Below are 25184 nucleotides of genomic sequence, written 5' to 3' on the forward strand. Positions count from 1 at the left end.
CTCAGTCACCAGTTTCACTCCGGATGCTCCCAGGTCGTTGCCACTCAGTCTAAGCACAAACAGACAGAATATGAAGCAAACTGATACCAGCCCCGAGGCTGAGATAACTTCTCCCAAACGGATATATATGGAAGAACCTCAGCAAATTATTGAATAAATCTCTGTGGCTGTGGTGTTTGGTAACTTTAACCATTTATTCTCATTCCCCGAACGCTGGGAAATGTTCCCCGTGCAGAGAACGGCTGCAACACACGCGACCCGGGAAGGTGGAAAATAGGAGGGGTGCCGGACCCAGTGACGGACGGACGGCCGCATAGAAGGGGTGTTGGACGGAAGAACAAAATAGTGAAACAATTTTACATTTCACTGCAGAGCATGAAACGAACAGTTACCCCAAGTGCTGACACTTGTGCAGAACCGGTCCCAACCGTTGGAGACCTTCACACTGAATGCGGCAGTTCCACAGATCGAGGTGTTTGATTGTATCACAGTGCCTGATGACATGCGACAGTACCGCACAGTCAATCGGGGTCAGTCCCACTCCACGGAATGAAAGTGTTTCCACAGCTCCCAGTGTCTGCTGAGCCAGTGCAGGATTCTGAGACTCAAACAGGTAGTGCAGCGTGTTCAGGAGGCTCATTTTACCGAACTCACTCCACGTGTTTTCAGCCTGGCGTTTAACCTCCTCCTTCACCCAGTCAATCACTCGGCAGGTTGTTTCATTAGGAAATGGACCCAGAAACTCCTCCAGGACCCGAGCTGACCGTGGGGAGGAGAGACCAGCGACAAAACGGAGAAATACTTGAAATCTCCCGTCTGTCGTGCTGTGGGCTTCAGACAGGAGTTTCAGGATATTCCTGGGATCCACAGTCAGGAATTGTGCGAGTGCGGCTACAAACTCTTGGACAGTGAGGTGCGGGAAGGTGTACACCACGCTCCGGTCTGAATCCTCTCTCTCCAACAGTTCCATCAGGAACCCGGACAGGAACTGGGAAGGCTGCAGATTGTACTTGATCAAATCTCCATCTGTGAACACAATGTTCTTCTCGGACACTCCAGTGAAGGCCATCTGACCAATCCTCAGTAACACCTCACGGGGGCTCTCAATCTCACGGCCGTGGTTTTTCAGGATGTTGTAAATAAAGTAGCAATATAGTTGGGTGATGGTCTTGGGAACTCGCTGCGGGTCCCGGTGTGTTTGTGTGAAGAAGGGGCCCAGTGTCAGGGCGAGGATCCAGCAGTAGGAGGGGTTGTAGCTCATGGTGTACAGGATCTCGTTCTCCTCCACGTGTTTGAAAACAGCTGCTGCCACCGTCTGATCTTCAAAACACCTGGTGAAATATTCCTTCCGTTCCTCACTATCAAATCCCAGGATTTCAGCCCTGACACTGATCTCTGCCTTTTCCAGTAAATGTAACGCAGTGGGGCGGGTGGTCACTAGCACTGAACACCCTGGCAGCAGCTTGTGCTGGATTAAACTGTACACAATGTCAGACACTTCACACCACCACTCGGGATCTGGACACTTGTGCTGAGGTTCTGTGTCTCTCCGACTGTCAGCAAAATCGATTCTGCCCTTGAATTCATCCAGACCATCGAATATAAACAGCAATCCCTTCGGGTTCCTCCAGACCTCTCCCAGAATATTCTTAAAGTAAGGATACTGATTTAGAATTAGTTCTCTCAGGTTTACTCTGTTTTTAATCATGTTTAAATCCCGGAATGTGAAACTGAATACAAACTGAAATTGGTGGAGTATTTTCTTTGTGGCCCAGTCATAAATAAGTTTTTGCACCATTGTTGTTTTTCCGATCCCCGGAACTCCGGCCACTGCAGACGAACTCCCAGATTTGGATTTCCTCGCCGAAAAGTTCTGGAATAATTGATCAGTTCGAATTTTTTCAAACTCTCCCCAGAGTTGTTCCTCTCTCCACTCTTCATGGTCCCGTCCCCTTGCCAAAAGCTCATGTTCCACCAGTGTCCGATCTCGAACAGTGGAGATGACCGTGAGCTCAGCATATCGATCAAGCAGCTGGAAAACCTTCACCTTCTCCTTTATCAGGATCGTGTTCACGCTCAGTGTTGTAGTCTGTGCCTTTAGTGTCTCCCTGTGGTTCTGCTGAACATCTTTTTATAGATAAACAAGAGTTCCTGAAATTAGATTCGCCATGCAAAGAAAAACACATTCACAGTATCCTAATAGTCATGGAGTTATCGAGTGATACTGTGTGGAAACAGACCCTTCGGCCCAACTTGCCCACACCGGCCAACAATGTACCCGCTACACTCGTCCCAGATACCTGCGCTTGGTTCATATCCCTCCAAGGCTCTGATCCATGCACCTGCCTTTATTGTTTCTTAAACGATGGGTTAGTCCCAGCTTCCACTATCTCCTCTAGCAGCCTGTTTCATACACCCACCACCCTTTGTGTGCAAAAGTTACCTCTCGGATTCCTATCAAATCGTTCCCCCTTCTCCTTGAACCCGTGTCCTCTGGTCATCGATTGCCCTACTCTGGGCAAGATACTCTTTGCATTTAACCAATCTATTCCTCTCAAGATTTTGTAAACCTCTATAAGATCACCCCTCATCTTCATGTGCTCCATTGAATAGAGACCCAGCCGATTCAACCTTCCCCTATAGCTCAACAGTCCCCTATATACTGGCATCATCCTCGTAAATCTTTTCTGAACCCTTTCAAACTTGACAATATCTTTCCTATATGATTGTGCTCAGAATTGAACACAATATTCCAAATGCGTTCTTACCAACGTCTGATACAACTTCTATACTCAATACTTTGACTGCTGAATGCCAAAGTGCCAAAAGCCTTTTTGACCACCTTATCTACCTGCGACTCGACCATCAAGGAGCCATGCACTTGTACTCCTAGATCCCTCTGCTCTACATACAACCCAGAGGCGTAACATTTACTGTGTAGGTCCTGCCCTTGTTTGACGTCCCAAAATGCAACACTTCACACTTCTCTGTATTAAATTCCATCAACTATTCCTCCGCCCACCTGGCCAACCGATCAAGATCCTGCTGCAATCGTTCATAACCATCTTCACTATCTGCAAGTCACTAACCTTTGTAGAATCAGCAATTTGCTAATCTTGCCCTGTATGTTCTCAGCCAAATCACTGATTTAGATGACAAACAGTAACGGGCCTAACAACGAACCCTGTGGCACACCACTAGTCACAGGACTCCATTCTGAGGAGCAACCTCCCACCATCATCCCCTGCTTCCTTCCATGGAGTCAATTTGCTCTCCATTCAGCTATCTCTCCTTGGATCCCATGCGACCTAACTTTCCAGAGCAGCCCACCATGCGGCACCTTTTCGAGCACCTTACTAAAGTCTATCTACACATCATCTATACCTCTGCCCTCGTCAACCTGTTTGCTCGCGTTTTCAAAAAAGTCAATCAGGTTTGTGAGACATAACCTCCCAAGTACAAAACTATGCTAGCTGTCCCTAATCAGCCCTTGCCCATCCAAATGCCTTATATCCTATCCCTCAGGATACTCTCCAGTAACTTACCAAATACAGATGTTAAGCTCACCGACCTATAGTTCCCAGCATTTTCCCTGCAGCCCTTCTTGAAAAGAGGCTCAACATTTGCAACCTCTGGCACCTCTACTGTATTTAAGGACGACTCATAAATTTCAACCAAGGCTCACGCAATTTCCTCTCTAATTTCCCACAATTTCATCGGATATATCTGATCAGGCCGCGGATATATGTCTACCTTCAAACCCGACAGTACCTTCACCACTTCCTCGACGGTAACCCTGACTGCTCTTATGACACTTCCAATGAGTCTTCCAATTTCCTCCTACTGTCTTTGTCCTCGGAAAATACAGAAGAGAAATACTCAATGAGGACCTTGCCCATCTCCTGTGGCTCGACACAGAGGTGACCGCTTTTATTCCTGAGAAGTCCCACTCAATCTCTCGTTAATCCTTTCCCCCTTATGTATTTGTATAATCTTTTGGGATTGTCCTTAATGCTACACGCCAGAGCTATCCCCTGCCCCCTTTGTTTCCGTCTGATCTCATTTTTCAAATTACTCCTTAGTTCCCGCAACTCCTCCAGGGATGCACTTGATCCCAGCTTCCTACACCTGTCCCATGCATCCTTCTTGGTTTTTCACCAACGGCTCAGTTTCCCTTGTCAGCCAACGATTGCCTGCTTTGGCCTTCACCGTAACGGGGACGTACATATCCTGAGCTTCCGTCAGCTTTAAAAAACATCCTACTTGGCCTATGTTCCTTTCCCATCAAACAACCTGCTCCAGTCAACTTGAGCTAGACTTTCTCTCATACCCTCAAAGTTGGCCTTGCCCTAGTTGAGCATTTTAACATGTGGATCCTCTCCGTCCCGATCCATAACTATCCAAAACCTAATCGAACTGTGGTCACTGGCCGCAAAAGGCTCCTCCACAAACACTTAATTAATCTGGCCTTCCTAATTTCTCAATACTAGATCCAGTATTGCCATCGCACGTGTGGGGGCCTCTTCATGCCGCTTAAGAAAACTCTCCTGTACACTTTTGATGAATTGCACCCCATTTTAGCCCTTCACACTATGATTTACTCAGCCTATATTGGGAAAGTTAAAATCTCCTACTACAACAAAGTTATTTGACCTGAAGCTGTCTGCAATCTCCTGGCACATTTGTTTTTGTAATACCCGTGGACTATTCGGGGGTCTGTAGTACACCCCCAACAAGATCACCATCATTCTCTTGTTCCTCAGCTCTACACATATAGCCTCACCAGACGACCCCCTCCTAATTTTCCCTATTCCCTGTCTCTCCTGAAGCTCATGTACCCCCGTACATTGAGCTGCCAGTCCTGCCCCTCCCTGAACCAGGTTTCAGTCATGGCCACAAAGTCCCAGTCGCTCGTACCTATCCACGCCCAAAGCTCATCCTCCTTACCCGTCAGGCCCCTTGCATTAAAATACACGCGGTTTAAACCAACTTCCTCGCCTTTCACCTGCCTATTCTATCCATTAACCTTTCCCACACCACCATCCGTACAGACTTCTAGCCTCTCACATGCCTCTGTTCCGTGCGAGATCGCACCCTCTTGCCAGTCTAGTTTAAAACCTCTCGTGTAGCATCAGCAAACCTGCCCGCTAGAATGTTGGTCCCCCTCCAGTTAAGGTGTAACCCGTCCGTTTTGTACTGGTCACCTCTGGTCCAGAAGTGATCCTAATGATCCAAAAATCTAAATCCCTGCCCCCTGCAGTAATTCCTCAGCCACACATTTATTTCCCCTCTCTTCCTCTTCTTAACTTCACTAGCCCGAGGTATTGCAAGCAATCCTGAGATCACTGCCCCGCAGCTCCTGCTTTTCAGTCCTCTACCCAATTCCGTAAACTCGTATTGCAGAGCCTCCTTCCGCTTCGTACCTATGTCGTTTGTGCCAACATGCACAACATCATCTGGCTGCTCTGCCTCACTCTTGAGGATGCCGTGCAGCCGCTCCGAGACATCCTGGATCCTCCATCTCGGAGTCTCACCTGCTGCGTAGAATCTCTTGTCCGCACCTCTGACTATTGAGTCACCCACATTACACTTTACGAATACGATTAATATTATGCTTATTAGTTGACTGTGTTATTGATTATTTATTATCTAATTGTTATCGCTGTTTATTGGTCGACTATGCAGAACAAAACTGGCAAAATATTATTTGGACAGGTATATGGATTAGAAAGGTTTAGAGCGATCTTGTGCAATCGCGGCTGATCGGGAGAGTTTAAATGGGTCATTTTTGTCGGTATGGTCAAAGTGGACCTCAGATCCTGTTTCCGTGCAAGTATAATATAAATCTATCACTACAACTCTAAATTCAAGAATATACAAAACAGAAATAAAAGAGTTTCCCGGAAAGTGGATGGTGCGAGTTATTCTGGCATGCCATCATTCATTAGATAGTGTGCTTCCAATGGTTAGGACAATAATTGACCTGTCTCTCCATAATCGTAGAAGGCTGGAGTTGTTCCTTTGTTTAAGGAAGGAAGTACAGATGAACCAGGAAATTATAGGCCGGTGAACCTCGTCAGTGGTTGAGAAGACATTGGAGAGGGATCATTGGAATAAGATTTGCTCGCACATGGAATAGAAGAGGACAATTAGGTAAAGTCGGCGTGACTTTGTACACAACAGGTCATGTCATATATTGAGATATATGGGGTTATTCTGGCTTGATGTCTGTGACTGATGAAGTCCGTAGTGGGCTGTGCTCGGAACTGTACAGTTTATGATATATGAAAATGACTTGGACGTAAATATAGATGTGTTGGCTAATACATTTGGCGACGCAACCAAAATTGGTGGAATTGCGGAGAGTTATGGCGGTTGTCAAAGTATGTAGCGGGATTTAGATTAACTACTAAAATAGTCAGGGACATGGCAGATGGAATTAAATACAAAGGGCACGTGTCTTTTGTTGCACTTTGAGATATCGAAAGGACCTTCTCCCTGTAACCGCGTAACCGATTCATATTTCATATTTCAGATACAGCGCGGAAACAGGCCTTTTCGGCCCACCAAGTCCGCACCGCCCAGCGATCCCCGCACATTAACACCATCCTACACACACTAGGGACAATTTTTTACATTTACCCAGTCAATTAACCTACATTCACATTCCTCCCACATCGCAAAGACGTTGGTTAATTGGACCTCTGTAAATTGTTCTTGGTGTGCAAGGGATCGATATAAACATAGGATAAAATAGGAATGGGTGATCGATGGACGGTGTGTAAGCGGTTGTCCCAAAAAAGGAATCAAATACCTTTAAGATGAGCAGATATTTCCAAGGAAGCCTTCATGGCTTCGAAAGAATCGATCAGATCAGAACCTGTTGGAATCAGTTCATGGAACGAGTCCGGGTTGCATTCTGACGAAAATAACAAATTCCGTATAGAGAAATGAATGTCCTGTACCTTCTTTCCCCATTGCTTTCAGCAATTCCTCTAATTTGGGGAGCAGGTGGTGCATTTTCACAAAGCATCTCCATATTAGTTTACGGACCCGAGGCTCTTTCTCTATCACAAGGTTGAGAAGAAGTGTGGAACCGGCCGCACGGCTTCCTCTCTTCGTGCGTTTGACGACTTGCTGTGAAGAGCCGGAGAGATAAGCAGTTATAGAGCTGTACTGCACGGAAACGGAACCCTCGACCCACCTTGTGGATGGATTTACTGGAGTCACAGTGCCATAAATGGTAGAGTGATAGAGCAGTATAGCACGGGGAAACAGGCCACTCAACCCACATTGTGCATGCCAACCAAGTTGTAAGTGTAAGCTAGGGCCATTTACCTGCATTTGTCCCATAGGACTCTAAGCCCCTCCTCTCCACACATCTGTCTGAATGTCTTTTGAAATCCCTAATGTTATCCGTTTTTCCAGCTTCCTCTGGCATTGCGTCCCAGATATGGACTGCTCTCTAAGCAAACCTGTCGTCCACACCCCTCCTAAATTTCTCCCCTCTCGCCTTAAGCCTGCATCCTCCAGTTTGGGGATCCTATCCTGGGGGGAAAAAGACTGATTGTTCAATTTATCCTGGCATCTCTTTATACTGTACACCTCACCCTTTTTCACACCAAAGAAAACATATCCCAGCCGATCTAACCTCTCCATATAACTCAAGACCGTAGGCCCAGGCGTCCTGGTTAATCGCGCCTGCATCCTTTCCAACTGAAAGACAAGATTATTGAGGAAGCTGTTGCCAAGGAGCGGGACAGTCACGACATATGAGAGAGCGAGAAATTTCTCAGGGATGAACCACCCCTTCACATTTCAATCAGTGAATTCAGTGGTCGACTGGGTCTTCATAACTGAGAACATTAGTCCCATCCCATACTTGGGAATTAGGCATTGGCGACAATCTCCTGGACTTTCAATGGGATCAGATTCCTCTGCCCTTCACTGTTCAAAATGACATATCAAGCCACTCCGAAGCACAATGCGGGCGCGTGATGAATAGAGAGCAGGAAGTTCTGCACCATCCGACTTCATCGATTAAAAGTGAATGAACTGCAAATGCTGGTTTGTGCAAAAGATAGACACAACATGCTGGACCATTTCAGCGGGTCAAGCAGCATCTCTGGAGAAAAGGGACAGGAATAGATGTTTCCCTCTCCACTGACTTTCAATCTGAAGAAGGATTTCAGCCCGAATCTTCACCTATTTCTTTCCTCCAGAGATATCCTGCCGGGTCCGATGAGTTGCTCCAACATATTTGGTCTTTCTTCGATTAACACATGTACATCCCTCACCGCCGCAATGCAAGAGAAAATGCATCCTCTTTAATCAAATAAAGCAAAGCGCTGGAAGAACACTTTGGGTCAGGCAGCAGCTATCAAGGTACAAGGACAGATGGCATTTTGGATTGGAACCCTTCTTGAGATTCTGACCCGAGGCGTCGTATGTCAGTTGCCTCCTGAGAATGAAACATTTTGTCTATGAACCTGGCATGCTGCAATGCTAAGAACTATATGCTACACAGTGTGTACCCCTCCCCTTTGCTCTATCTATTGCACTTGAGTTTGTCAATTGTATTAGTGTACTAGACCAAGTGGACCCATTCCTCGTAGATGGGGGGCAGGGAAGGGGAGAGGGTATGATTGAGTGAGGCATGGACCCAAAGCTTCTCCTGTATTGTAGCACCCTCAACCCCCCACTCAATCCCCCTTATCCCCCTACTGACCCACTCCACCCCCCCCCTAGCCACCCCCACTTGCCTCTCGCCTGCCCCCACCCGGGACACCGGGGGGGTTGAGTGTCTGAGTGTTATACTAATGCAGCAGAGGTTTGGGGGAGTTTCAAAGGGGGCTCAAGGGGGATGAACTGGGTGAATGGAGGGTGGAAGAGAGGGGGGATAAGGGGGCTGGGGGATGGAGTGGGTGAGAAGAGGATAAGGGGGGATGTGGGTGGATGATAAGTGGGGTTGAGGGGGTGTGGATGGAGTGGGTGAGTGCGGCTCTTAAAAAAAAAACCTGAAACCAATTTAAGTTAATGCAGCACAGGTTTGGGGGAGCTTTAAGGGGGATTAAGGGAGGAATGGAGTGCGTGAGTGGGGCTCTGAAGAAAAATCTTAAACACAATTTCAGTTAATGCAGGAAAGGTTTGGGGGAGTTTTAAGGGGGGGGAGTTTTAAGGGGGGGGTGTTTGAGGTGGGAATGGAGTGCATGAGTGAGGAGATGGGGTGGCTGAGCAAGGAGAGGGTGTTAGACCAATGCAGTCGAGGTTTGGGGGAGTTTTAAAGGGGGTTCAGGGAGGATGAATTGGGCAAATGGGGATGGAGGAGAGGGGATAAGGGGGCTGAGGGGAGGATAAAAGGGGTTGAGGTGGGTTGTGGGGGGGATGATAAGTGGGGTTGAGGGGGTGTGGATGGAGTGGGTGAGTGCGGCTCTTAAAAAAGCCTGAAGCCAATTTAAATTAATGCAGCACAGGTTTGGGGGAGTTAAGGGGGAATTGAGGGGGGGTGGATGGAGTGCATCAGGTGGGCTCTGAAAAAAATTCTAAACACAATTTCAGTTAATGCAGGAGAGGTTTGGGAGAGTTTTAAGGGGGGAGGGGTTGAGGTGGGAATGGAGTGCCTGAATTAGGGGGGGTTTGAGGTGGGAATGGAGTGCGTGAGGGGGGTTGTGGTGGGAATGGAGTGGCTGAGTAAGGGGAGGGTGTTAGACCAATGCAGTGGAGGTTTGGGCGAGTTTTAAAGGGGGCTCAGGGGGGATGAATTGGGTGAATCAGTGGGGGGATCAGGGGGCGGCGGGGGCTGGAGTGGGTAAGGGGAGGATAAGTGGGGTTGGGGAGGAATGTGGCGGGTGTGGATGGAGTTGGTCTCTTACAGAAACCTGAAACCAATTTAAGTTAATGCAGCACAGGTTTGGGGGAGTTCTGGGGGGGGGGGGGTTGAGGGGACAATGGAGTGCATGTGCGGGGCACTGAAAGAAATCCCAAACACAATTTTAGTTAATGCAGGAGAGGTTTGGGAGAGTTTTAATGGGGGGTTGAGGTGGGAATGGAGTGCACTCTCCCCTGACCCCCATTGTCCCTCTTCCCCCCACCCCCTCTCTGTTCCCCCACCATCACCCCCTCTCTCGTCTACCAACCCTCCCGCACCTCCCCCTTTCACTCTCTGTCCCATTCCCCCCCTTTCCCTCCCTCCCCCACTCTCCCCTGGCCCCCACTGCCCCCTTCCCCCACTCTCTCTTCCCCCCACCACCATCCCCCCTCCCCTGCTGTCCCACTCCCCAGTCCCACTCCCCACTCTCTGCTCCTCCGAACATCCCCCTCCACCCCACTTTCCCCTCTTCCCTGACCCCCACTGTCCCCCCTTCCCCCCACTCTCCCCCCTTCCCTGACCCCCACTGTCCCCCCACCCCCACTCTCTCCTCCCCCCCACCCTCCCCATTCTCTCCTCCCCAGCCCCAATCTCTCTCCCCAACCCCCCTCTTCTGCACCCCGCCTCCCCCACTGTCTCCTCCCCCACCCTCGCCCCCTCCTACCCACACCGCACCCTAAATCCACTCGCCCCACCCCCATTCTCACTGTCCCCCTCCCCCCACCCCCGCTCTCCCCACTTCCCCACCCCCACTGTCCCCTTCCCCCCCACCCACACTCTCTTCCCCCCACCACCACCCTCTCTCCTACCCCACCCTACGCCCTCCTCCCCTTTCATTCAGTCTCCTTCCCCTCATCCACCTTCCCCCCTTTCCCTCCCTCCCCCCACTCTCCTCTCTTCCCTGACCCCACTGCCCCCTTCCCCCCACGCCAACTCTCTTGCCCCCACCACCATCCCCCCTCCCCCACTGTCCCCCTCCCCAGTCCCACACCCACTCTCTGCTCTTCCCAACCACCCCCCTTCCCTGACCCCCACCTTCCCCCTTCCCGCCCACCCTCCCCATTCTCTCCTCCCCCAACCCCCCTCTTCTCCACACCTCTCCCCCACCCTCACCCCCACCTACCCCCACTCTCCCCCCTTCCCCACCCCCACTATCCCCTGACCCCCACTGCCCCCCTTCCCCCCCACCAAAACTCTCACTCTCCCCCACACCCCGCCTCCCCCATTCTCTCCTCCCCCACACTCACCGACCTCCTACCTTTCCCCCACTCGGCCCCCACGTCCACTCCCCTCCATGCAGCCGTTGGCGGCGAAAGGCACTTACCGAGTGTGCAGGGAGGAGGAGGGAGCGCCGGACCACCGGAGTCGGGCAGCGGAGGTGGGACTACTCGAGGCGGGCCGGCGGGTCTTGGAGGGTGGGGAGGGGTGAGAAGCGAGGGGAGAGAGGAGAGAGGCGCGGCGGGAGGTGCGCACAAGATGGCGGAGCGTGAGGAGGCCGCCTTCTCTCTGAAGTCGCGACGGGGCCGTCGGTGGCAGCGGCCCTCGTCGACGCCGCCATCGGTGGAAGCGGCCGCTGAAGGAGGGGGAGAAGAAGCTGCCCGCTGCGCTGCAGCCTGTGTGCGGTAACGGTGCGAAGCTGGGCCCGGACCATCTCCCTCCTGCTCGGAGACGTGTCCCCTGGGTGTGGGAGAGAGAGGGGAGCCCGTGATTGCGGGCGGGCGGCTCCGCTAACGGCCTCCATCCTGTTTGTGCGCGTGAGGAGAGACGCACAGCACTTTGGAAAATGTGTTTAGCAATGAAAGTTTTGAACTTTAAAATGTCTGTAACTTAAAACATTCACGACCAATTTAAATAAAACTTGTTATAAACAGTGGCCAGGGCAGTGGTGATTAAGGCGGCGCAGTGTTTTACCGTTTTGGCTGCAGGTCCACTAGTGTCTCCGAGAAATATACATACAAATATATTTATATATATATTTGCATGAATTGCACGGGGGGGGGGGGGGGGGGGGGGGGGTCGCGAGCTCATCTCACAGGCGCACGGGTCCCATTGTGACATCACACGCTGAAGACCTTCAAGAAATCGGTTAGAAATTATGTTTTAACTTTAAAACCCCTAACTCAAAAAATATATGACCAATTTACCTGTTATCTGCACTGGCGGCGAGAGTGGTGATTAAGGCGGTGCAAAAATTGTGGCGCTACGGTTTACCGTTTTGCCAAAATCACAGATAGATAGAGATAGAGATAGATATATATATATATATATATATATATATATACATAAGATCTGAGTTTTAGTAGTAGGTAGATAGATAGATATAATATAATCTGATTGGATAGCGTGCATAACCAAGCTTTATTATATTCGATAAATGAGACATTAATTAACCTGAATTCTAATTAACGGATGCTGCCTGATGACTGGGTTCCTTCAGTACTTTATTTTCTGCCCAAGATTCCAGCGAGGATACCAAAATTCCAAAATAATACGACACCCCCACTCTCTCTTCCCCACCACCATTCCCCCTCCCCTGCTGTCCCACTCCCCAGTCCCACCCCCACTCTCTGCTCCTCCGAACATCCCCCTCCCCCCCACTCTACCCTCTTCCCTGACCCCCACTGTCCCCCTCCCCCAATATCTCCTCCTCCCACCCTCCCCATTCTCTCCTCCCCCAGCCCCACTCTCACTCTCCCCAATCCCCCTCTTCTCCACCCCTCCTCCCCCACCCCGCCTCCCCCACTGTCTTCTCCCCCCACCCTCGCCCCCTCCTACCCCCACCTTGGGGAGAACGTAGCCACCGGAGCTGGGAGACGATTCATGGCGGTGCTCATGGCTTCCCATTAACTGTGGCAACCCCGCCGACTCCTGAAAGCTCAGGACAACCCAGAGTGAGGGGCAACACTCTGCATCATGTTGCAAATGGGACTGGTTGCACGGAAGCGCAGTGTGGTTGGTGAAGTTGCAGACCCTACATAAATCACCGTCCATGAAACTGGTCCGTCTACATTCCTTTCTAGATGTGTGGTGTCGTTTCACATCAGTCCTTCCCACCTATTTTATGTCAACGTCGTATTTGGAAATCTCACATGCCATCTAAGTTTAATGTTAGATTTCGGTTTTATAATTATCACATGTACAGAGGTGTGGGGTAATGGTTTGTTTTAGGCACATAGCAACATCGAAAATAGGTGCAGGAGTAGGCCATTCGGTCCTTCGAGCCAGCACCGCCATTCAATATGATAATGGCTGATCATCCAAAATCAGTACACCGATTCTTGTTTTCTCCCCATATCCCTTGATTCCGTTAATCCTAACCGCTATATCTAACTCTCTCTTGAATATATCCAGTGAATTGGCCTCCACTGCCTTCTCTGGTTGAGAATTCCACAGATTCACAACTCCCTGGGTAAAAAGGATTTTCCTCATCTCAGTCCTAAATGGCCTACCCCTTATTGTTAAAATGTGACCCCTGGTTATGGACTCACCCGAAATCAGGAACATTTTTCATGTACAAGATGTCCAAGAATTGTGTCTGTTTCATAAAGATCCCCTCTCATCCTTTTAAATTCCAGTGAATATAAGCCCAGTCGACCCATTCTTTCATCATATGTCAATCCTGCCATCCTGGGAATTAACCTGGTGAACCTACGCTGCACTCCCTCAATAGCAAGAATGTCCTTCTTTAAATTAGGAGACCAAAACTGCACACAATATCCAGATGAGGTACAACTGCAGTAGGGCCTCCTTGCTCCTATACTCAAATCCTCGTGATATGACGGCCTGCTTTCTTCACTGCCTGCTGTACCTGCATGTTTACTTTCAGCGAGTGATGTACAAGGACATCCAGGTCTCGTTGCACCTCCCCTTTCCCTAATCTGACACTATTCAGATAATTAACTGCCTTTTTGTTTATTGCCACCAAAGTGGATAACCTCGCATTTGTCCACATACACTGCATCTGCCATGCATCTTCCCAAACACTCAACCTATCCAATTCAACCTGCAGCCTTATAGCGTCTTCCTCACCGCTCACACTGTCACCCAGCTTTGTGTCATCTGCAAACTTGGAGATGTTACATTTAATTTCTTCTTCTAAATTGTTAAGATATATTGTAAATAACGGGCCCCAGCACCGAGCCTTGCGGCAACCCACGAGTCGCTGCCTGCCATTCAGATGGCCAAGCATGTTTCCCTCTTCATAGAAACATAGAAAACAGGTGCAGGAGTAGGCCATTCGGCCCTTTGAGCCTGCACCGCCATTCAATATGATCATAGCTGATCATCCAACTCAGTAACCTATACCTGCCTTCTCTCCATACCCCCGATCCCATTAGCCACAAGGGCCACATCTAACTCCCTCTTAAATATAGCCAATGAACTAACCTCAACTACCTTCTGTGCCAGAGAATTCCACAGATTCGCCACTCTCTGTGTGAAAAAAAACTTTCTCATCTCGGTCCTAAAAGACTTCCCCCTTATCCTTAAACTGTGACCCCTTGTTCTGGACTTCCCCAACATCGGGAACAATCTTCCTGCATCTCGCTGTCCAACCCCTTAAGAATTTTGTAAGTTTCTATCAGATCCCCCCTCAATGTTCTAAATTCCAGCGAGTACAAGCCGAGTCTATCCAGTCTTTCTTCATACGAAAGTCCTGCCATCCCAGGAATCAATCTGGTGAACCTTCTCTGTACTTCCTCTATGGCAAGAATGTCTTTCCTCATATTAGGAGACCAAAACTGTACGCAATACTCCAGGTGTGCTCTCACCAATGCCCTGTACAACTGCAGCAGAACCTCCCTGCTCCTATACTCAAATCCCCTCGCTATGAATGCCAACATACCATTCGCTTTCTTCACTGCCTGCTGCATCTGCATGCCTACTTGCAATGACTGGTGTACAATGACACCCAGGCCTCGTTGCATCTCCCCTTTTCCTAATCGGCCATCATTCAGATAATATTTTGCTTGCCTGTTCTTGCCACCAAAGAGGATAACCTCACATTTATCCACATTATACTGCATCTGCCATGCATTTGCCCACTCACCTAACCTATCCAAATCACGTTGCAGCCTCCTAGCATCCTCCGCACAGCTAACACTGCCCCCCAGCTTCGTGTCATCCACAGACTTGGAGATGTTGCTTTCAATTCCCTCGTCCAAATCATTAATATATATTGTAAATAGCTGGGGTCCCAGCACTGAGCCTTGCGGTACCCCACTAGTCACTGCCTGCCATTCTGAAAAGGACCCGTTTATTCCTACTCTTTGCTTCCTGTCCGCCAGCCAGTTCTCTATCCACATCAATACTGAACCTACAATACCGTGTGCTTTAAGTTTGCATACTAATCTCTTATGTAGGACCTTGACGAAAGCCTTCTGGAAGTCCAGATATAACACATACACTGGTTCTCCCTTATCCACTCTACTAGTTACATCCTCGAAAAATTCTATAAGATTCGTCAGACATGATTTACCTTTCATAAATCCATGCTGACTTTGTCCAATGATTTCACCACTTTCCAAATGTGCTGCCATCCTATCTTTAATAACTGACTCCAGCATTTCCCCCACTACCGATGTTAGACTAACTGGTCTGTAATTCCCCGTTTTCTCTCTCCCTCCCTTTTTGAAGAATGGGGTTACAGTAGCTACCCTCCAATCCTCAGGAACTACTCCAGAATCTAAAGAGTTTTGAAAAATTATCACTAATGCTGTTTCTGGGGCTACCTCCTTAAGCACTCTGGGATGCAGCCTGTCTGGCCCTGGGGATTTATCGGCCTTTAATCCATTCAATTTACCTAACGCCACTTCCCGACTAACCTGGATTTCACTCAGCTCCTCCATCTCATTTGACCCCCGGTCCCCTGCTATTTCCGGCAGATTATTTATGTCTTCCTTAGTGAAGACAGAACCAAAGTAGTTATTCGATTGGTCTGCCTGTCCTTGTTCCCCATGATCAATTCACCTGTTTCTGACTGCAAGGGACCTACATTTGTTTTAACTAATCTTTTTCTCTTCACATATCTATAAAAGCTTTTGCAGTCAGTTTTTATGTTCCCTGCCAGTCTTCTTTCATAATCTATTTTCCTTTTCCTAATTAAGCCCTTTGTCCTCCTCTGCTGGACACTGAATTTCTCCCAGTCCTCTGGTAGGCTGCTTTTTCTTGCTAATTTGTATGCTTCATCTTTTGTTTTGATACTATCCCTAATTTCCCTTGTTAGCCACGGATGCACTACCTCCCTGATTTATTCTTTTGCCAAACTGGGATGAACAATTGTTGTAGTTCATCCATGCGGTCTTTAAATGCCTTCCATTGCATATCCACCGTCAACCCTTTAAAAATCAATTGCCAGTCTATCTTGGCCAATTCACGTCTCATACCCTCAAAGTTACCTTTCTTTAAGTTCAGAACCGTTGTTTCTGAATTAACTATGTCACTCTCCATCCTAATGAAGAACTCAACCATATTATGGTCACTCTTGCCCAAGGGGCCACGCACATCAAGACTGCTAACTAACCCTTCCTCATTACTCAATACCCAGTCTAGAATAGCCTGGTCTCTCGTTGGTTCCTCTACATGTTGGTTTAGAAAACTATCCCGCACACATTCCAATAAATCCTCTTCCTTAGCACCTCTGCCAATTTGATTCACCCAATCTATATGTAGATTGAAGTCACCCATTATAACTGTTTTACCTTTGTTGCACGCATTTCTAATTTCCTGTTTGATGCCATCCCCAACTCCAGTACTACTGTTAGGTGGCCTGTACACAACTCCCACTAGCGTTTTCTGCCCCTTACTGTTTCGCAGCTCTACCCATATCGATTCCACATCCTCCAAGCTAATGTCCTTCCTTTCTATTGCGTTCCATGCTGACTTTAACCGATTCTGTCACTGCTTTGTAATTGCGCTGCTATTACATCTTTACTAATCGACTCAAGCATTTCCCCCACTACTGATGTCAGGCTAACTTTTCTGTAATTCCGTTTTCTCTCTCCCTCCTTTCTTAAAAAGTGGGGTGACATTAGCTACCCTACAGTCCACCGGAACTGATTCAGAGTCTAGAGAACATTGGGAAATGATCACCAATGCATCCACGATTTGTAGGGCCACCTCCTTGAGTATTTTCTGGGATGCAGACCATCAGGGCCTGGGGATATATCTGCCTTCAGTCTCAACAGTTAACCCAACACCATTTCCTGACGACTGTGGATTTGCTTCAGTTCCTCCCACCCACTAGATCCACAGTCCCCGAGTATCTCTGGGAGATTTTTTGCATCTTCCTCGGTGAAGAAAGAACCAACGTACTTGATTACATTTCCTTCACAAAATGCTGGAGTAACTCAGCAGGTCAGGCAGCATCTCGGGAGAGAAGGAATGGGTGACGTTTCGGGTCGAGACCCTTCTTCAGACTGGTGTCAGGGGGGCGGGACAAAGGAAGGATATAGGTGGAGACAGGAAGATAGAGGGAGATCTGGGAAGGAGGAGGGGACGGGAGGGACAGAGGAACTATCAAAGTTGGAGAAGTCGATGTTCATACCACTGGGCTGCAAACTGCGCAGGCGAAATATGAGGTGCTGTTCCTCCAATTTCCGGTGGGCCTCACCATGGCACTGGAGGAGGCCCATGACAGAAAGGTCAGACTGGGAATGGGAGGGGGAGTTGAAGTGCTCGGTCACCGGGAGATCAGTTTGATTAATGCGGACCGAGCGCAGGTGTTGAGCGAAGCGATCGCCGAACCTGTGCTTGGTTTCGCCGATGTAAATAAGTTGACATCTAGAGCAGCGGATGCAATAGATGAGGTTGGAGGAGGTGCAGGTGAATCTTTGTCTCACCTGGAAAAGTGAGGCCCACCGGAAATTGGAGGAACAGCACCTCATATTTCGCCTGCGCAGTTTGCAGCCCAGTGGTATCAGTCTGAAGAAGGGTCTCGACCCGAAACGTCACCCATTCCTTCTCTCCCGAGATGCTGGCTGACTTGCTGAGTTACTCCAGCATTTTGTGAATAAAACCTTCGATTTGTACCAGCATCTGCAGTTATCTTCTTATACTACTTTGATTACATTTCCTTGTTTCCGATTATAAATCCACCTGTTTCTGATTGTAAGGGACCGACATTTGTCTTCACTAATCTTTTCCTCTTCACATATCTATAAATATAGTTCCATGGATTTGCACGCTATCCAACAAGATGAGACATACCATCATATACAATGAGTTCAAACTTAAGTATAGTAAATAGAGCAAATGGGAAAATACAGAGTCCCCTCCTCCAGGCGCGGAATCCAATAGCAGATAACTGAGGGGCAATAAATAACAAATTGCATCTTCCAACTTGAAAACATGTTCAACTCTACAATATGCAGATTGCAACCCAACCTCATATACTCCCTTCAATAGTAGGATATCACAGCTGACACTGCTGGCGTGTGCCAGATATCAAATAATGATGAGACGGAGTACAGGAAGGAGATTGAGAACCTCATAACCTGGTGTCAAGTTAACAACCTCCGTCAATGTTAGAAAGACAAATAAGACTTGAGTGAATTCAGGGAGCGAAGCAGTACACAGACCCCCACTTTACACTGATGGCGTTAAAGTACAGATGGCCGATAGCTACAGATTCTGAGGAATAAATTTCACAAGCGATTTGTCCTGGACCAGAGACATCGAAACAATGGCCACCAAAGCACACCAACGCCTCTACTTCCTTAGAGCGCTTAGGAAGTTCGACGTGACCCCAACAAACCTGCGCTGTAGAAAGCATTATATCGGGATGCAGCAGAGAATGGTTTGGGAACAGCTGATTCCAAGGCTGCATGAAATTGCAGGGTTCCATGGGATTAGAATAACAAAGAACCAGTATCACCCATGTCACTTCCCCTCCTCCCCTCTCACGTCAGGCAAGAGTTACAGAAGTGTGACAACGTACACCTCCAGATTCAGGGACAGTTTCTTCCCAGCTATTATCAGACAACTGGACCGTCCTCTCACCAGTTTGAGTGTTTAAAAAGACCTTCTAGCAACCTCATTGGAGACCTTTGAACCATATTTAATTGGACCTTAAGGGTCTTTATTGTGCAATAATTGTTGCACCCTTGATCCTTGAACCTGCACACAGTGGACAACTTGATTGTAATCATGAATAATCTTTTCCTTCACCGGATAACACGCAACAAAAAGATTTTCACTCTACCCCGGTACACGTGACGACAAACTAAACTAAGATCCCGAAACTTGCATTTTACGAGGCTCATTCGAAGGTCCAGTTCACGCCACAGCTTCCCCACAATCTACTCCGAAGAAGGGTCCAAACCGGAAATGTACTCTATCTGCTTCCTTCCATGAAAGTTGCCAGGCCCGCTGAGTTCATCCAGCACTTTCATTTTTGCTTAAGACTGCCGCATCTACAGTTCCCTCTGTTCCCCTCTATGAACTCTGCGTGTTAAATCTTCAACCAACTCAAATACATTTGTCAGACGTGATTTGCCTTCATTAAAGCATGTTGACATGGTCTGATTAATTACTGCTTTCTCAAATAATTAGATATTTATTTTTTTGATTATTGAGCCCATCATCTTGCTAACAATAGATGTCAAACGAAATGGCACAGTGGTTGATGTAAGACATTCTGAAATTCATAAGAATAAGTTAAAAACATGTTTAACCCAAGAGTTCACATACTAAGGAAAAAAGGTCACCATATAGAAGGTAAATTATACGTCATACTGGGAAAGGCAATTATAGATTCAGAAAGTGTTTAGATTGTAAAGCTTGGCTGGCCGGAGTAAAGATAAACATAGGAGTTTGTAAACCAGGCTGAGGCTGAAGAAGGGTCTCGACCTGAAATGTCACCCATTCCTTCTCTCCTGAGATGCTGCCTGACCTACTGAGTTACTCCAGCATTTTGTGATAACCAGGACATAACAGAAGGCCTTTAATTGAATCCATTTGGCAGAGAAGATTAAAAATGTCTCCGGGGAAAACCAACGATGTAAGACTGCAAAGAGAAGTTGATCACATATTAATTATCCCAAAAATGTAAAATGCGCATGTAACTATTGTGTCGCGAGTGTTTAAAAAAATTCCAGCGATGTGAATCATTGAAAGGCTTTGGGTTGTCTCAGTGTTTTGCACCACATCCTGAATATAATGACGTGTTTGAGAAACTCACCACCGCTGTACGGGATATTCTTTGTGTCTGCGACGTACTGAGCTGTAATTATAGAGAGCAATACAACACAAGAATGGGCCGTTCGGCCCTCAATATTTATGCATGAAAACATTTGAGTATCAGCTCAAGCAGCATACTCATCCATTCCTCTCCCTACCTTGTACTCTTGTTCACTGAAATATCTCTCGTATGCTAGAACAAAGACGACATTCTCCACCGCCTCTTGAATCGCCTCTTCCAGCCTCTCGCGGTAATGATTTGTCAATTCGAGCAGCTGCGAATCATTCCACCTTTCCAGGAGCTCCGTCATCGCAGACATTGGACGAGCTGTGATGAATAAAAATAATGGGTTGTCTGTTTTCTTCCACCGATAGCTGCACTTGTAGTGTCACCACCCCATTCTACTAAAAGGCAGACCACATGATGGAGGTGAGGTGCACCGCTCAGCAGGTTCCTGTCTGGCCACGTGCCGCCGTGTACCCGCACACCACACGGACTTAGACCCGGCTCCAATCGTCGGCTTGCCCTGACAATGGTCCCCAGGCTGTTGGTGCACCTTATTCCCTACGGCATCTAAACAATGCGGCAAATCATAACAATTGCCCCTCTCCCACTGTTCAATTCCACGGGTGCATTCTCTTCTTGATTCTGGATGGATGCAATATCGACATCTTTTGATAGAATACACCGTTGTGACATTAAACTCGACTTGCATTTCACCAGAGGTTTAGCTGTCAATGTTCAGACATAGCATGGAAACTAGCCCTTCAGCCAAACGTGTCCACGCCGATCATCAATCGATAACCCGTTCACACTAATTTTATGTTTTCTCGCGTTCTGCGTATTAGAGGCAACTTTACAGAGTGCAATTGACGTTCATGCCCGCATGTCTTCGGGATAGAAACAAAGAAACATAGATACATAGAACATAGGTGCAGGAGGCCATATGGCCCTTCGAGCCAGCACCACCAATCATTGTGATCAGGGCTGATCATCCACAATCAGCAACCTGTGCCTGCCTTCTCCCCATATCACTTAATTGCACTAGCCCCCAAGAGCTCTATCTAACTCTCTTTTAAATTTATCCAGTGAATGGGCCTCCACTGACTTCTGTGGCAGAGAATTCCACAAATTCACAACTTTCTGGGTAAAAACGTCAATACCCTACCCCAATACCATGTACTCTAATTTTGCTCACCAACCTCCCGTGTGGTAACTTATGAAAGGTTTTCTGAAAATCTAGAAACACTACATCCACTAGCTCCCCTTGTTCCATTTTACTTATCACATCCTCAAAAAAATCCAGAAGATTAGTCCCTTTCATAAATCCATGCTGACTTGGACTTATCCTTTTACTGCTATCCAAATGCACCGTTATTACCTCTTTAATAATTGACTCCAGCATCTTCCCCACCACCGATGTCAGGCTAACTGGTCTGTAATTCCCCGGTTTCTCTCTCGCTCCTTTCTTGAAAAGTGGGATAACATTAGCTATCCTTCATAACGCGAGGATATCAGTATAGGAGAAAAGAGGCTCTTCTGCAGTTGTATAGGGCCCAAGTAAGACCACATCTGGAGAATTGTGTACAGTTTTGGTCTCCTAATTTGAGGCAGTGTAGCGTAGTACTTGTGCGCTGCTTGTAATTGAGGCAGTGTAGCGTAGGTTCACGAGATTGATCCCTGGGATGGCGGGACTGTCATAGGAGGAAAGAATGAAAAGACTAGGCTTGTATTCAGTTTATATGGATGAGAGGGGATCTTATAGAGACATATAAAATTATAGGGACTGGACAAGCTAGATGCAGGAAAAATGTTCCCAATGTTGGGGAAGTCCAGAACCAGTGGCCAGTCTCAGAATAAAGGGGAGTCCATTTAAAACTGAGGTGAGAAAGTACTTTTTTGCCCTACCGTTTTCCAGTCGACCTTGGCCAGCTCCTCTCTCATGCCTTCATAGTCCCCTTTGTTCAACTGCAACACTGACATTCCTAATTTAACCTTCACCCTCTCAAATTGCAGATTAGAACTAATCATATTATGGTCACTACCTCCAATACTTCCTTTACCTCGATTTCCCTTATTAAATCTGGTTCATTGGGCAACACAAAACCCAGAATTGCCTTCCCTCTGGTAGGCTCCAGTACAATCTGCTCTAAGTATCTATCTTGTGGGCACTCTACAAACTCCCTTTCTTGGGGTCCAGAACCAACCTGATTTTCCCAGTCTACCTGCATATTGAAATCCCCATAACTACAGTGGAATTAGCTTTGTTACATGCCAATGTTAACACCTGCTTCAACTTACACCCTATATCCAGGCTACTGTTTGGGGATCTGTAGATAATTCCCATTAGTGTCTTCTTACCTTTACAATTCCTCAACTCTATCCACGGTGACTCTACATCGCAGTCCCAATGTCACCCCTCTCCAGGGACTGTATTCCATCCCCCACCAACAGAGCTACCCCACCTCCTCTGCCCACCTGCCTTTCCTTTCTATAGGACGTATAACCCTGAATATTCAGTTCCCAGTCCTGATCCCTCTGCAGCCACGTCTCTGCAATCCCCACAATGTCATACCTACCGATCTCTAACAGAGCCTCAAGTTCATCCACATTAATTCTTAAACTTTGCGCATTCATATATTGTACTTTTAATCCTTTGCTCATCTCAGATTCAACATCGATTCCTATTAAACTTGGCCATTCTCTCCTATTGCTTCGTGAGCTTTCTGTCCCGTTAATTCTGAGGTATTTCTTAATTATTCCTACGCTCCCTTTCCCTTTAACTGCATCCTTGTCTATCGCATTTGAACCCCCCTCCCCCCCTTGCTATTTCGTTTAAAACCACCCGTCTAGCAGTGGGAAATCTGCCTGCCAGAATGCTGAAAAAAGGATGTGGGAGGAAGCACACGCTGTCATGAGAAAAACGTGCAAACTCCACACAAACAGTGCCGTGGTTAGTATGGAACCCGAGTCTCTGATGCCGTGCGGCAGCGGTTCTACCAGCTGCACTACTGTGCTGACCACCTATCGTATGTACTGAGAAACTGTGAAAATATTTTGTTTGCATGCTATCCAATCAAATAAGGTAATACTATACATATATACATAAATACAATCAAGCCAAGTGCAAGTACAGCAGGTAGAGCGAAGATAGTGCTAGATATAGATTTCACAGCATGTAGCGATACAGTTTCAGAGAAAACGTCCAACGTCCGCAGTGAAATAGTTTGTAAACATTTGCACTGTGTCCCCCCACAGGCCGCCCCTCACCAATGGAAGGATCTTTCAGTAGTCTGATAACAGCAGAATAAGAATGCACATGATTCACAGCAACGTGGTCCTCTAAATTTACAGCTCGTTTACTGAGAAGACAGACGTTTGTTATTCTGGCTGGGGGTCTGTGGAAACACTGGGGTGCACAGTTTTAAGCTGAAAGGGGTAGAATTCAAAGGTGATGTGCGGGCGAAGTTTTTTTTTTAACACAGAGGATGGTGGGTGCCTGGAACGCGCTGCCAGGTGTGGTGGTTGGGACAAATACGATAGTGGTATTTAAGAAGCTCAAGGATATGCAGGTGGATATGCAGGTAATGGAGAAATATAGATTGTGTGAAGGCAGCGGAGATGAGTTTCACTTGGCATCGGTCCGCATGGACATTGTGGACCCAAAAGACCTTTTCTGTCCTGTGCGTTACTATGCTCTATCTACCTTTGTTGATCCATGTATAACACAGAAGTCACACAGCACAGACAGAGGTGCTTCGGCCAAACGTAGACGTGTCGACCAACCTGCCCTACCTGAACAAGCCCTATTTGTCCATGTTTGCTTTTATCACTCCAAACCTTCCTTGTCCATGTACCTGCCCAAATGTCAGTAAAATCGTGTTATTGTACGTGCCTCAACTAGCAATTCATTCCACATATCCACCACCCTCTGTGCCAAAAGTCATTTTTAAAGGGGAATGGAAACACAGGAACCCATCCCCCACACCCGCTGGGCCCCCTTAGTTCTTGCCGTCCCCCACTGGGTCTTCATTTGTTATCAGCGACCTCCCAGAGATCCCCCGGTTCTTACTGGCCCTCTGACGGGTCCCATCTTTGTTCGCGGCGACCTCCCCTGAGTCCCTCTTTGTTCTCGGTGGATCTCTGCCCGGTCCCACCATTTTTCTCGGTGCCCCCCGCTGAGACCCTCCTCTCATGTAGTCCTGCAGTCTGGAATGGGCCACATTCCCTCTTGAAGATTTCAACTGAGCTGGAACCCCAAGAAGTTTTGTACAGACCCAAGAGCACCACCTTCCAGATGAACAAAGAATAATGTCTCCTGCACACCAGAGAATAAAGTTCTAGCCTGCCCAACCTCTTTCTATAGCTCATGTCCTCGGGTACTCGGAACATCCGGGTAAATCTTCTCTGCACAAATTTCCATCTTAGTGCTATATTTTCTGAAATAGGGTGACTAAACTGAACAGAATACATATGCGACCAATGTTCTGTACAACTGTAACATATGTTACAACTTCTACATTGAATTACCCGAATGATTAAAGCCAGCGTGCCACAAGCCATCGTCACCACTATCTACACATGATGCCATTTTGGGGGAATTAAGTATTGCACTTCTGGATACTCTCCAGGGCTTTTCCATTCAACGTGAAGGTCCTATTCTCGTTCGGCGTCACAATCTTACATGTCCAAACTTGCTAATCATACCTTGATATCCCTATTGAGTTCATTTCTTCAGATGAGACAACAGTGGGCCCAACAAGGACCCCAAGTGGCGCACCATTCACAAACCTCCAGTCCCAAAAGCAATCTTCCGCCATCACTCTGCTTCCAGCCTTTAAGCCAATTCTGTATCCTGTTAGGCATCTCCACGAGGACACCATACGATTTAACCTACCACAGGGAATCTTATAGGCTAAAATCTGTATAGACTATGTCTCTGGCTCTGCCCTGAACAACCTTCTCAGTTACTTCTTCAAAAGAGCCAATCAAATTTGTGAAAGACGACCTCCAAAGCCAAAACCATGCTGACTTTTCTCAATGTCTGACTTTTCAAATACACGTGCATATTACCACTTTATATCCTCTTCCGTAACTGTCTTACCACAAAGGTTAGGCGAACTAAGCACAGCATTATCT

General features: G+C 47.5%; 1 protein-coding gene across 1 annotated transcript in view; it reads right to left on the reverse strand.

The window, feature by feature from the left end:
- Positions 1-20364, reverse strand: part of LOC144612514 (NACHT, LRR and PYD domains-containing protein 3-like) — a 27630-nt gene extending 7266 nt beyond the window's left edge. The window contains exons 1-5 of the mRNA XM_078432105.1: positions 20203-20364; positions 6966-7137; positions 6815-6880; positions 393-2127; positions 10-49 (exon numbers count right to left, since the gene is read on the reverse strand). Of these exons, the coding sequence (XP_078288231.1) occupies positions 10-49; positions 393-2127; positions 6815-6880; positions 6966-7137; positions 20203-20364 (2175 nt within the window). The remainder of the gene's footprint in view (positions 1-9; positions 50-392; positions 2128-6814; positions 6881-6965; positions 7138-20202) is intronic.
- Between the last annotated feature and the right edge of the window lie 4820 nt (positions 20365-25184).

The sequence above is a fragment of the Rhinoraja longicauda genome, unplaced genomic scaffold, assembly GCF_053455715.1.
Source record: "Rhinoraja longicauda isolate Sanriku21f unplaced genomic scaffold, sRhiLon1.1 Scf000053, whole genome shotgun sequence".
NCBI lineage: Eukaryota > Metazoa > Chordata > Chondrichthyes > Rajiformes > Arhynchobatidae > Rhinoraja > Rhinoraja longicauda.